Genomic DNA, 14,464 nt, shown 5'->3' with positions numbered 1-14,464 from the left:
GTCAACTTTGGGTGCTCCTCTGTAGGCAACACTATTCTTACTGGCAGTATCAGGGTCTGCAGCCCCAGGTGTAGTCATGACACAGAAGAGTTTTAGTTGGTTTTGCTTCTCAGATTCTAGATTGTTTTGGTTATCTTGTGCCTTTTGTGTACCCTTATAAAACATAAGTTTATTTTTTCTTTTTTTTTCTGAAGAATTGGGCCAGAATTTTTAATGAGGATAGCATACCTAATTATTAGTGCTTATTAAAAATAATTCCAAAAACCCTATAGTTCAACTGAATGTGGCAGAAGTTTCACAATATTCTTGCTTCCATGTGTTTAATGGGCACACATTGATACTAGAGCCTTAGAGGCAGAGATATTTTGTACCACAGGAGAAGAAACATTCTACACGGGAAAGCATTGGTTTTGTGGGGCCTGGGAGTTTACCTTCACACTCTTATTAGCAATAGAGGATCACAGTCATAATACGAGAAGTTTTGGTGACTCTGATTGACAGATATTGAGACAAAAAAATAGGTTTGTAAAATAATATAGAAATTATGATAGGAGAAGAAAATTGCAAGAATTTTGATGTCATCAAATGAGAGTTTATCTGAAAATACTGACAGAGGAGCAGATGAAATGTTTATGGGTTTCAGATGTGTTGTGAGTTGTGAGGCACAGTTTACTGAAGGGAAGAAGAGATGCAAGTGATTGGCACTGGACCTGCAGCTGTGAAAGGTTCTCCTGGGTTTGGAATCACCTCATTGTGTTGACTAACAGAATTGCCAGTGTATTCAATGCTTCTCATCTGTGTAAGATGCTACAAAGGCAATATAAAATTACAGATTTTACACAGATGCTACAAAGGCAATATAAAATTATAGATTTCTTAGTGCCCTATTTTGAAAAAGTGCATCTGCTGAATGAATACTTAATTTAAAATTAATTCATAGCATTCTCAAAATTAACTGAAAGAAACAGACGGTAAGAGATGAACATGAGTGAGAACAATTAACGTATTTAGGTTGTCTTGTGACCATAAGATGATTTATATGATACAGTGTTCACATTTCCACTGCAAACACCTTCGCTGGGTGAATGAGGTGTTGGTACACATGGTGTGTACCAAAGTTGGAGAATTTCTTTCAGGGGGTCAACTGTAAGTTGAACTTAGCACATGACCAAAATGAAGCCATTACAGAGCCAGCCTCGAGCAGATCAGGTACCCAGAGCCAGTGAAATGAGGGAATGTAGCAAGTGCTATAAGCACCATTACCTACTTAATTTAACCCTATCCAAAGCAGGATGTCTGGGTCTTGCCAGCTGCTTGGCCCCTTTGAGATGCCAAAGGATGAGGAAGCCAAATGACTTGAGAATAATTCTGTATTCTCGAGAGCTAATAAGTAGCGACACACACAACCTGTTGATGACACTTAGAGGCAATTGTTGTAAACTCAATGGGATATTTTCACACATTTATAAGGCTTATTGTTGTTTCTAGGAGAGCCCCAAAGTTGAATTACAAAATTAATTTCCCTTGTGTTGAGAAGGTAGCAGTAAATCTTCAGAGACCATGAAAACCCCATCTGAAAATTAGCATTATATGATGAGATGCTTTTTGTCCTGATTGTTTAGCCAGTGAGGCCTCAAAGGTCCGCCATAAGGTACATGCTCTATTGTTACGTACATCAAAACCAAATGAGATAAACCTGCTGATGAAGATATAATAGGCTCTTGTTTCAGGGTATGGATAAATAAGGCTGGGCTGAGCTAGGAACTCCCAATGTTCCTGCTGATTTGAAGATTCCAAATATACTAGGTGGAATACTGGAGTGAAGTATTAATAAATGACTTGAAAAGCTATATAGTAACACAATAATCAAACTAAGCAAAAATTATAATGACTATTTCAATAGTGGCACCACATTCACAGTGCAACCAACTAACCGCATTCTGACTTGGGTTAAGACTTGTTCAAAATGGGAACCCATGTTTTGCATTCTAAGCCATGCCAAAATCTATGGCTGAGGAGGTCTAGCCTTGTCCAACTGGAAGACTTTCATTGCTATTTTGATAAGTAGATGTGGTATGCCTATGAACTTTTCAAAATACATTTATACCACATATGACTCTTGCTATTAACCTTGTAGCAAAGACCAATTCTATAGTGGTTGATTGTTAGTTACTGAGAGAAAATTATATAAATTAAAATGGTGATATTATATTATCGTTACTGTGGCATGGTGGCCCAATGCTCATAAAGAAAATAAAATAAAGTTTGTCACACATTTTTCAGGAAATGTTGCTAAAGAGTTGACAGAAGACTGTAAGAGCCTGAGGGAAAAGACAAAGTATTAGGAAATTGCTACATTCCTCTGGAGTGACATCTGGGAGTGATGATCCCACTATGATAAAACTGAAGGCTAACTAAGCGTAGAAATAAGGAAAACAATATAGATGAAGTTAGGGCTTTTATTATGGCGATAAGACTGTCAACACTTCCTGAGGAGTCAGGGTCATGGGACCCTCACCTGGGATTCCAAATATCATTTCTTTCCACAGCCCATCTCTGCATACCTTTGGGAGTGGTCTGATGGACTATATAGGTGGTGGACAGTTAATTGAAGGCAGGATTCTGGTGAAGTGGCCCTCTTCAGTTGGTATCCACACTGCAGTGGTTTCTCAGAGATGTGGCTGTCTTTGTCTCAATCCCACTCCTGTAAGTATTTTTTCACTTATGCAAATCCAAGCTGAATGAATTCATAACTTTACACTAAACTATGCATGGATGAAATGCTTTCTTGGTTTCCTGTAGTACTTAGGAAAAATTTATAATCTTCATTATAAAAGGCACAAGACACAGTACACTCTTTCATCAACAGTTCAGAAAAGAATCTTTTGTGCTCCAGAAAAATGTAGCAATTTCTATGGTTTGTGTTGTCTGGATTGGAGTGAACAGAACAAGGTATTTATATTACTAGCATCTCTTGAGTAGAAACACAATCTCCAATGCTCAGGACAGCCTCTGGACAAGGAATGGTCCATCTTAATATGGGAAATTATCTGGAATGAGAACACAGGAATGAAGAGGTACAATTCCAGAATGAAACCAGTATCCTTTTCTGGTTCCAGGTCACTGCTCTGGACCGACTGACTAGAATCAACCTGTTGACACTTTCACTTCTCAGCCTAACATAGACAACAGTAGCAGATGTGTGTCTTATACTCTCCTAAGAAATTGGCTCAAAACAAATGATTTTGTAAAATATAAAGTGCCATGTATTGGCCTTTATATTTTTTTACTATATTAAGAAAACTGAGCAAGTACATATATGTATGTAACAACAATGAATGAGAAAATAGACCATGACCTTGAGAGAGAGCAAGGAAGGGTAAATGGGAAAGTTTGAGGGAAGGAATATGAAGGGGAATTGATATACATACATTATAACTTCAAAAAGTAATAGAAATAGAAATAACTGAATTTGTAACAATTAAGAAATTTATGAAATTTGAAACAAAAGAGTAACATATCTAGACTGATAATATCTCCTCATATTCATAGAAGATGTATGTGTGTGTACGTGTGTACATGTATGTCTGTCTGTATGAATTTATCAAGTATAAATTAACTCATGAAAACATGTTTCTGAAAATTGAGATAATGTTAATTTTGACAAGAGTTTAATTTTATATTTAAAAAGGTTGGTTAACGAACTTTCACACAGAATTACTTTTCTGATTTTTTAAATTCTTTGGAGTATTTGAGATTAGATGTTTCCCACACCTTAATCTTAATAATTCCCTCCTTTAACTTTGGACATTTCAAATTGCTTCCATCAAAGGTTCTGTTAAACTTGGATTCTTACACGGGTTTTTACATCATTTTGGGTTTTTGTTTTGGGAGAGGCTTTTCTCATTTGTTCAGGATTTTTGCACATTTTTGCTTTCACGGGTATGCATTTGTATTATGTGTGTTTGTATTCATATTCTCAGGCATGTGCGTGATCCTTGGGGCTAGAGGTTTATGTCAGAAATCAGCTTCAATTGATCTACCTATTCATTGAGGCATCTCACGTGTAATCACAACCTACCCATACGGTTAGTTTTCTATGGTATCCTCTAGTTCTGCCCTTTAAGAAACTGGACTTCCCAAGGGCCTCCATCCACCAGGCATTTGCTTAGATTCTGAGAATTGTAATTTCAATCTTCATTCCTTATGGCAGAAATTTTAAATACTATGCCCCAACTGGTCCTCGTGTTTTTATTTCTGAAAATTCTCTGTGGTTGTATCACAAAGGTTTATAAGGTCTTTTTAACCAGGCAGTGAAGTACACACCTTTAATCCCAGCACTTGGGAGGCAGAGACAAGGGGATCTTTCTGACTTTGAGGCCAGCCTGGTCTACAAAGCGAGTTCCAGGGAAGCCAGGGCTACACAGAGGGACCATGTCTCAAAAAATAAAATAATTAAAATTTTAAAGAAGAAAGGAAGAGAAGAAGAGAGGGAGGGAGGGAGGGAGGGAGGGAGGGAGGGAGGGAGGGAGGGGGGAGCATATGGTACATACTTGATCTTCCTCTTGAAAGAACAAATGACTAATCAGGTCTATCGCCTGATGGAATCAGCACAAGTCATTGTCACAAGTCTGAAAAGTTGGCGTGGTCAGAGTAGCGGTCTTAGCACCTGTCTGATCGTGTTATGAAGGGTACATATTGAGATGATTTTCATAGTGGATGATGTTTGTTCTCCCAAGTCGGCTCAAATGTACTAATCTGGACAAAAGAGGTGATAGACAAGGCTTCCCTAGACAGCATAACATGTGTAACTTCACTTGGAAAAGACCACATAAGTGATTTCTTTCTTCACGCCAGGGGCCCTCCTGCTGCCGCTCATATCGAGCATGCTTCTGTGGGAGAATGCGGCGTGTGTGCCCATCTGTGAAGCGGTAAATGGGCGATGCCAGTTGACGCTCGAGTACTTGTTTAATCAAGCTCGTGGCCTATCTAAGAGCACCAAGCGCCTCACTTCGAAAATACTCAATGAGTTCGTAAGTACCTCACTTACGGTCAGCTTCTCCCACGAGGAGCTTTCACAACAGTATCTGGGTGGTACTGCAGCTCAGCAGAGAAGCCCTGTGATCCAAACATCATGTAACACATCTTCATGGGCACAAGAAACAGAACCAGAAGAATGGAACAGTTTAGTGAAATCTTTAAGTTTAAGGGGGGGGGGGGGGGGGTCTTTAAGTGATTTTTTTTTCTCTATGAGAAATTTCTATATTTTAAATTATTTTTTAATTAAAAGTTTTCCACTTGTGATGGGAAACCCTACAATGTTTGACTGAAAAGAATCTCTACCATCTTTTTGGGGTATTCTGGGTGCCAGTCCCCATCATTTTTCACTTAGTGCACAGCAGATACCCAATAAGGCAGAACGGGTTGTAGGGGAAGGCTAAAATTAAGAAGAGTTACAATTAGAGAAATAATGCTGTGAGGAGAAAATCAAATGATAATAGCAATAATTATAGCTTCTCAGAAATCCCCAAACTTGGGAGACGTTGAAAAACATGAGTTTACCATTTTGAAGGAAACATTTTAGCAGCTGTAAATAGGCTCCGCCTTCTGGATGAAGAGGCTTTGCTCTCTCCAAGTCAGTTCAGGTGGTAACAATAGACAAGAAGGTCAAACAAGGAACGTGCAGCATAGGCCTCTTGCATGTGTAATAAACACATTCATCTAGTTCTACTTAATCACTAGAAAGTTTTTCATTCTGCAGTCTTGACTGGCAGCCTTCCAACTTGTTAGGAACCCTAGTGGGTCATTAATCTTTACAATTTTGTTCACTATAAAATTCAAATAAAGGTATTTTAAATAATATATTTAACAAAAGAAAATTTCAATAAATATTGATAATAGGAAACATTGAGTATATTATTTTTATTTTTGTTTTTCACTGTATGATATTTCTGAAAATTTTATGCATGAGTTTTCCAATGACGGATTCTATTATAATCATCAAATTACAGTTTGAATTTTTAGGGAAATTCTATGGTCAAGGTGTACAGACTCAGTGATAACAAGTAACAGGAAGCTGAGGGTCACAAGCACAGATACACACTCACTGTGCCAATGATGTTCCAGGAAAGAGCATTGTTAAAACACCAAGTGTTTTGTAGTTATGGGTTTTTGTTTGTTTGTTTGTTTTTCTTTCTTTCAAATAACAACTTTTTAGAAAGCATGTGAAAGCAAAGGAATGGTAACTCAGAGAAGTTAACAGGCTTCTAGGGTAGTGGAACAGTGGTATCACTGATCTGATTCATTAACTACACCAACACATCATTTTCCTCATTCCTAAATTTAAATATTTTTATGTAGTGCTCATCCTTTAAAAGTGAACATAGACCAAATGCATTAATGTACTACTCATGGATTCATTGACTCACTTCTCCAGTTCCCTAATGATCTCATCCTTTCCAGGACAAAGAGTATGCTAAAGGTCCAGGCATCAAGGACAAAATTCCCCTGCTATGCTACAACTATTCCCTCCCTGTTCCAGATAACAGCACAGAAGACCAAGATATTCAGGTGAGGCCCCAGTCTCGTTTTCTCGTCAAATCAACTGAAGTAGGAGCCCAGCTCTGCCAAGCTGCAGGTCATTACAGAAAAAAGGAAGGAAACAGAGCAATCCATGGGGAAAGCTTACAATTCCCACCCAATGTTGTTGCCTTCTCCTTGCGCTTTACATCTTGGGAAATCCTGTATTGCTGCACAGGTGGCTAATATGGCATCTGGTGCAAGGCTGACACATTAGGCAACCTGTTAAGAGTAACTATGACACCTCCCATCCTGTTCCTTACTCTATCAAGTTTAATGCACCACACATATATTTTGTGCTCTGTGATGATTTTATACATTGGCTATGCACATTCTGCACATCTGCTTCACATATCGGTAACTGTAAACATGAGGGAAAGTGAAGGAAGAGACTATCTTTAAAAAGTAAAGGAAGAGAAAATCTATTAAGATCTAATTCATGTCTAGACACTCACAAATCACTGTACTAACACTGCTGCTAATGATCCTCAAAACATTGCGTAACACAAGTGACAAACACTACGCTAGGTATCACATGCAATTCAACCTGCCGTTTTTTATACATTTTAATGTGATGCTCAATTGCTTTTTCCTAGCCTGAGGTCCTTCTGAAAGAGACCATAGGTATGTTGACTGTCTGGAACAACACCCTGAGGCATGTAATAACAGATATTGCTGATCTGGAGTCAATCCCCGGTGTTGGTGCTTTCATTTCTAAAATCAGAGAGACAGTTTCAAAATTAACAAGACTCTCAGGACTACTATGGGAAGTCAAGTCATTACTCAACCTGGTAAGGTCCCACCTTTTACTACTTGGCTTTTCTCATTCGTGAAAGGTGCGACCCTGGTAGAGACAAACGCTTTTGAAGTATGTCTCCTGGGAGAGTGACATAGACAGCCTCCTGCCTGAGGGGTTGTTGGCAACTCCAACTTTCTCAAAGGTATTTCACTCAGCACCTCACAGCCAGGGCTTTCAGAAGATAGGGATTTCTCCTCACAGTAATTTGGACAGTGCCCTTCCTGGACAGAGTGAACGTCTCTTGAGATTTCAGGAGATCTCACACCATCACTGGTCTGTCTGCATCTTAACCACCAAAAACAGTCCTTGTCATTTCTGTGGCTTTGTTTCCAGATATTAGCTGCTGGGTAGATTTGATGGAAAGCAAGAAGAAGAAAATGGTGAACTAACAAAATCAAGATGCACAAATTGTACCTCAGAGACAACACCAAAGATATAGGAAAGGTCATTCTTGGGAGAGCTAACACTAGTTCCTTTATTGTCCTTCACTCAGACCCACATCTACAGTCAAGTACCAACTTCTATCTATTTTTGTAGGGACATACTCCACCTAGGACCAGCTGCATGTCCAAAATATATGTGGGGGATCTTGGGTCTAGTTTCCAGATAACTAACAGATCTACGGCTGCCTCTTCTAGACTCATGAAAATCCATATTTTGGGATAAAGATTTCCTTTCCTAATTTTCTCCCAAATCTTTATTCAGCACTACAGAATGATTATTAACATTACAATTAATAAGTGCTTATCATTTCATGACTAGATTCGTCTTGAATTTGAGGAAGATGCAGACGATCTTGCCACAGATGGACTGCCATCTTTACATCTGTTAGGCAATTCTTCTCCTCTGTTTTTCTACCATGTCCTCCTTGGCTGCCTGAATTATAATGCAGAAAGGATCGCCATTCATGTCAATATCTTGAGATGTCAAATTGTCCCCAGAAAATGCTAAGTCTGCATTCTATTTATTCTGAAATGCTCAGAAAAGGAGCGATGCTCTAATGACTCATCCCTCCAAGCATTTTTGTACAGTTTATGCCTTTTCCATGTGTACTGATGAATTCTTGGGCTGTTAAAAACTAATGCCTTAAAAAATATCACATCTGAAAACATAAATTTGTAACTGTTTCTTTTGTCAATTTACTAGCAAACATATCAAAAGCATTGAGATTTTCCTATCAAAATTTGCTGTAAGTTATGTTTTTCTTGAAAACAAGATACAATCCAAACTGATCTAGAATTATTGTAAGTTAATGCAAGTCAAGTGAATAGAATCGAGGAGGGACATGTTATTCTAGCAAAAACATGGAACTCCTGGGATACTTTATTACAACCAGCACCTACTACCATGAGCCAATTTTCATATTGTACTGAAGAAAAAAAATACAAGGATAATGCACTTCAATATCCCTCATTTCCCAAAAAAAAAAATTGTCAATTCAGACAGTTCTTGGATCCAAAGAAATAATGGCCCTAAGTATCTGCAAGGACTGTCTTCAGGCATACTCCTCTGAATTCTCATCTGCTCAGTATCATCTTCAATAAAACCACATGTTATCTTTACCTGGGGTCTAGCAAGGCTCTTCTCCAGGCTAATTTTCACTTCTCTGTACACTGCTTAGTACTTTTCCCTCATGCTCTGATGCTTCTAGTCACTTCCAGTTCTGACGTTGTCATACCAATGGACATCCGGAACTGCTCACACTACTGTCCTTGCCAGAATATTTCCACTTACGTGACACTATCACAACTGGATGGAAGATTAGAAGGAATGGGCAATTCTTATAGTCTTATGGTGTAAGAGCATTAAATGCTCTCAACTAAATTCCCTATTAGTGGCAGGTACCCCTCTCATAGAACATATTAATGAGTAAATAAGATTATTATAAATTGGCATCCCTACTCCTCACCTCTGCTGTTTGTGACTTCCTACAGTCTCTGTTAGCTATCCCAAAAACCAAAGTGGCTCAAAGTTTATTTGCCATCTGATTCAGAGGAATCTCATAAATCACAAGCACTCACTTCTCAGCTATAAATCTGCATACCACTAACCTCTCCATTAGGTGTCTAACACTTTCTCTTTTTCTCTTGTTCAGATGGTCACAGAGTAGATCAGAAAGTCAAATTCATTATAACTAATTTTCCAGAGGAGTGAAGCGCAATTCTTCCCTTGATTTTAGCCCCATGTAATTTTCTCTATTAACAATCAGCCTGCCCAAATATACAGATTTTCTCATCAAGGTCACAAATTATAGCACCCATACTCACTGCTACAATCCCTAATAGTCCATATCCTGAGTGTGGAAAAGCATTATGGGTGAGGATACTGCAACCCATTAGCTGCCTTCAAAGCAAGTGAGAGGCTGATTTAAATGCCAGACATCCTTGAAAGTGGCAATGTCGGGCTGTCTTTCTACAACAAAGAACTTATGGAAAGAGAAGAAAGGAGAAAAGATGACAAAACCCAAAATGTATGAGACAGGATGTGGAGTTAGTTGTCATTAGATTACCAAACTCAGGGAAACCTATATCTATTGTTATTTTTAAACTTAATATCAGATACCATCTCATGTTCTCCTTTTCTTCCCTTCTCCCTTGCTTTTCTGATAATTTCAGTTAAACTTAAATATTCTTTTCCTTAATCTGTTGAATTACAATATATCCAGGGCAATCAACACTAGATGGTTATGTATAGAAATATTCAAAAAAATCTACCATATTCCAAAATTGCCAGACTTACAGGAATATTGTCCAGCAAGAAGACCTTCTTCCCACAGATCTAGTGTTGTTTTTACTCTCAATCATGCTCCTGCCTTTGACTAAGATGATTTAATTATCTCTGCACAGTACCATGCTATAAAATAATCTCTGACCTCTTCAGTGTCTGTAAAATGTCATCGTTCTGCTATAATTCAGCCTGTGACCATCAAAGTTGGAAGAGTTGGTGGGTGTCATGGATGTTTTATATCCAAGTTATTTATTATCCAAAGCAGAGAGTATACGTTTCCCACGTAACTTATTTCCTAATAACTTATACATATTTCCAAAACGGAGGATGGTAACTTAAGAGCAGGGAAATTTGACAATACAATTTTATAAAATGCAATTTCAAGAGTGTTTTTCACAAGCATGGATACTAGACCTGGGTCAATCACTGAGGAAGTTAGGTAGAAAAGGCTTCTGTTCACAGAGACATTTCACTGAAATTGAGGTTTCAGGGGAGGACTAGTACAGATATTAGTGTTTTGGAGAGTCAATGAGCAGTAGTAAAGGGCTATGACAACAATGACCTACCCATATAGAGAGTCTCCTTCCTTCTCCTTTTTCCTTTCTCCTCCTTGTTCTTTTGATTTCAACATAAGATAAAATTTGAATGAAACATCCTTCCATAGCCAGAATAGCATCAGTACTACCAAAACAAGACAGAATGAAAACAAATGTAGAAATTTATTATTACCAAATCGTCCCCCATGGGCACCTAAAGACCAAGACTGAGCTTTAAAAAATCTGTTCTCCAGGACTCTCAGCTGAACTTTTGAGAAAGGGTTTCAAGAAATGCCCATGGTAATTCTAACATTGGTAAAATAGGTGGTGTTACATGAAGGATCCGTGTCTCAGTGGTTCTAAAACTGGTAAGGTGGGCTACATGAAGGAACAGTGATTCAAAGCACAGCAGGGAGGTTCCTGAACCTGAGACCAGTGCTCTTTCAGCAGTGCATGACCAGCAGGTAAGAGACCTGTAGGCAGACTACACCACCACCACTGGCACCCACTGGTGGCACAAGACCCTGTTCCAGCATCCTCCCTGCAGACAGCCCTCTCTGGCAACATCAGCAGACCCTATAAATACAAGTGCCACCCACACCAATTGGAGCAGTCTCTGTGGGAACAAGCAACAACTATATCAACTGGAAGAACAGAGGAGTGAACAACAATGTAAGAATATATTCAGCAATATAAAGGGCACTATGATACCACCAGAATTCAGTGGTCCTATCACAGCAAGATCTGAACACCCCAGTGCAGATGAAGCAGAAGAAAGTTACCTTAAAAATAACTTTATGAACATGATAGAGGCTCTTAAAAGGGAAGTGAAAAATTCCCTTAAATCAAGAAAGGACAAACAAAAAATAAACAAAAGAAATCACTAAATTCCTTTTTAAAAAACACACAAGGGAAAAAAACAATCAAATAGGTGAAGACAACAGTTCAGAACTCAAAAATTGAAATATAGGCAATAAATAAAACACAAACCAAGGAAATTCTGGAATTGTAAAATTTAGGTAAGTGGACAGGAACTGCAGATGCAAGCATTTCCAGTAGAATACAAGAGATGGAAGAGAGAATCTCAGGCATTGAAGATATGATGGAGGAAATAGATTCATTGGTCAAAGAAGATGTTAAATCCAAGAACATTTAACATAAAACATCCAGGAAATCTGGGACACCACAAAAATACCAAACCTAAGAATAACAGGGATAGAAGAAGGAAAAGAATTCCAACTTGAAGGCACAGAAAATATATTCAACAAAATCACAAAAGAAAACTTTCCCAACCTAAAGAAGGGCATGCTTATGAAGGTACAAGAAGTTTACAGAACACCAAATCAACAGGACCAGAGAAAAAGTCCCAAGGCCACATAATAATCAAAACACTGAACATACATAATAAAGAAAGATTATTAATAGCTGCAAAGGAAAAAGGCCAAGTAACATATAAAGGCAGACTTATCAGAATTACACACAACTTTTCAATAGACTCTAAAAGATGAAAGGTCTTGGACAGACTATTTGCAAACACTAAGAGATATAGGGATGGTTGAAAATCTATCACTGTAACTCATCATATAAACAAACTGAAAGAAAAAAACATGATCATCTCATTGGATGCTGAAAAAGGCTTTGACAAAACCCAATAACACCTTCATGATAAAGGTCTTGGACAGGTCAGAGAACCCAGGAACATACCTAAACATAATAAAAACAATATACAGCAAGCCAACAGCCAACATCAAATTAAATGGAAAGAAATAAAAATTGATTAAACTAAATAGTAGCATCCTTTAGGAACAAAATAAGGCTCTCTACTCTTTCCATATCTATTCAAGTTCTACCTAGAGTAATAAGACAACAAAAGGAGACCAAGAGGATACAAATTGGAAAGGGAGAACTCAAACTTTCTCTATTTGCAGATGATATAACGGTATACATAAGTGAACCCAAAAATTCTATCAGGGAAATCTACAGGTGATAATCACCTTTGATAATATGGCAGGGTAAAAGAATAACTCAAAAAATCATCAGCCCTATTATATAAAAATGATAAACAGGTTGAGAAACAAATCAGAGAAACAACACCCCTTTTAATAGCCACAAATAATATAAAATATCTTGGGGTAACTCTAATCAAACAAGTGAAAGACCTATATGACAAAACGTTAAGTCTTCGAAGAAAGAAATTGAAAAAGATATCAGAAAATGAAAAGGTCTTCTAATTCATGGATAAGTAGGACTAACATAGTAAAAGTGACACTCTAGGGATTCAATGCAATCACCATCAAAATCCCAACACAGACCTCAAAAGAACAATACTCAACATTTTATGGAAAAAGAAAAAACCCAGGGTAGCTAAAACAATCCTATACAATAAAGGAACTTCTGGATATATCATCATCCCTGACTTCAAGCTCTATTATGGAACTACAGTATTGAAAACAATAAAACAGCTTGGTATTGGCATAAAAACAGACACATGGATCAATATAATCAAATCAAAGAACTGCCAAATATCCACACACCTCTGAACTAATGATTTTTGACAAAAAAAATTATACAATGGAAAAAAGAAAGCATCTTCAACAAATGGTGCTGGTATAACAGGATGGTGGCATGTCAAAGAATGCAAATAGATCCATATCTGTCACCCTGCAAAAACAAAAGTCCTAGTGAATCAAAGGCCTCAACATGAATCCAGTTACACTGAACTTATAGAAGAAAAAAAAATAGTTTTGAACTACTTTCTGAATATAACACCTGTAGCAGAGACACTGAGATCAACAATTAATAAATGGGACCTCCTCAAACTAAAAAGCTTCTGTAAGGCAAACAACACTGTCAATAAAATAAAATAGAAGCCTAGAGAATGGGGAAAGATCTTCACCAACCCCACATCTGACAGAGAGTTGATCTCCAAAATATATAAAGAGCCCAATAAACTAGACATCAAAATATAAAATAATCCAATTTAAAAATGGTGTATGAATCTAAACAGAGAATTCTCAACAGAAGAATCTGAAATGGCAAAAATACACTTAAGGAATTGTTCAAACTCCTTAGTCATCAGGAAAATGCAAATCAAAAATGACTCTTAGATACCATCTTACTCCTGTCAGAATTGCTAAGATTAAAACACTAATGACAGTTTATGTTGGCAAGGATGTGGAGTAAGGGGAATACTCCTCCACTGCTGGTGGGATTACAAACTTGTACAGTCACTTTGGAAATCAATATGGCAGTTTCCCAGAAAATTGGGAATCAATCTACCTCAAGACTCGTCTATAACAACCTTGAGCAAAAACCCAATGAATGCTCAATCATACCACAAGGATACTTGCTTAACTATGTTTATAGCAGCATTACTCATAATAGCCAGAACTGGAAGCAAACTAGATACTGCTAAACTAGATAATGGATAAGGAACATGTGGTACATTTAGACAATGGAGTATTAGTCACCTGTAGGTAAACAGATGGGTCTAGAAAAATATCCTTCTGAGTGATGTAACCCAGACCCAGAAAGACAAACATGGTATGTACTCACTCATTAGTGGATATTAAATATAAAGTACAAATAACTAACCTATAATTTTCCACAGTCCCAGAGAGGCTACATGACAAAGAGGGCCCAAGGAAGGATGCATGAATTTACCTGGTAAGGGGAAATAGAAAGATCTCCTGGATAAACTAGGGATCAAGTAGGGGTACGGGGGCAATGGGGATGTGAGGGAGTGGGTTGGTGGACTCGGGAAGTAGATTGGGATGGAACAGTGGGGGAGAGTAATAAAAGATATGAAATGCAGCACACCACG

At 37.8% G+C, this 14,464-nt stretch overlaps 1 protein-coding gene across 1 annotated transcript; it reads left to right on the top strand.

The window, feature by feature from the left end:
- The first annotated feature begins 2,675 nt into the window (after positions 1-2,675).
- LOC121433931 (prolactin-5A1-like) lies at positions 2,676-8,329 on the top strand. Its single transcript, XM_041632615.1, has 5 exons — positions 2,676-2,706; positions 4,858-5,033; positions 6,463-6,570; positions 7,176-7,370; positions 8,141-8,329. Exons 1-5 carry the CDS (start codon positions 2,676-2,678, stop codon positions 8,327-8,329), a joined length of 699 nt encoding a protein of 232 aa, XP_041488549.1.
- Positions 8,330-14,464: the final 6,135 nt, after the last annotated feature.

This window comes from Microtus oregoni, unplaced genomic scaffold (assembly GCF_018167655.1).
Source record: "Microtus oregoni isolate MIOR12 unplaced genomic scaffold, Mior012 000042F_ref0000377, whole genome shotgun sequence".
Classification (NCBI taxonomy): Eukaryota; Metazoa; Chordata; class Mammalia; order Rodentia; family Cricetidae; genus Microtus; species Microtus oregoni.
Note: the sequence above shows the minus strand (reverse complement) of the source record. Positions and strands in the feature narration are given on the sequence as shown.

Coding starts and splice junctions, on each gene's coding strand:
- LOC121433931 (XM_041632615.1), top strand. CDS start 2,676: ATGTGGCTGTCTTTGTCTCAATCCCACTCCT. Junction 6,571..7,175: donor CAGAAGACCAAGATATTCAG/GTGAGGCCCCAG, acceptor GCTTTTTCCTAG/CCTGAGGTCCTTCTGAAAGA. Junction 7,371..8,140: donor TCAAGTCATTACTCAACCTG/GTAAGGTCCCAC, acceptor TTTCATGACTAG/ATTCGTCTTGAATTTGAGGA.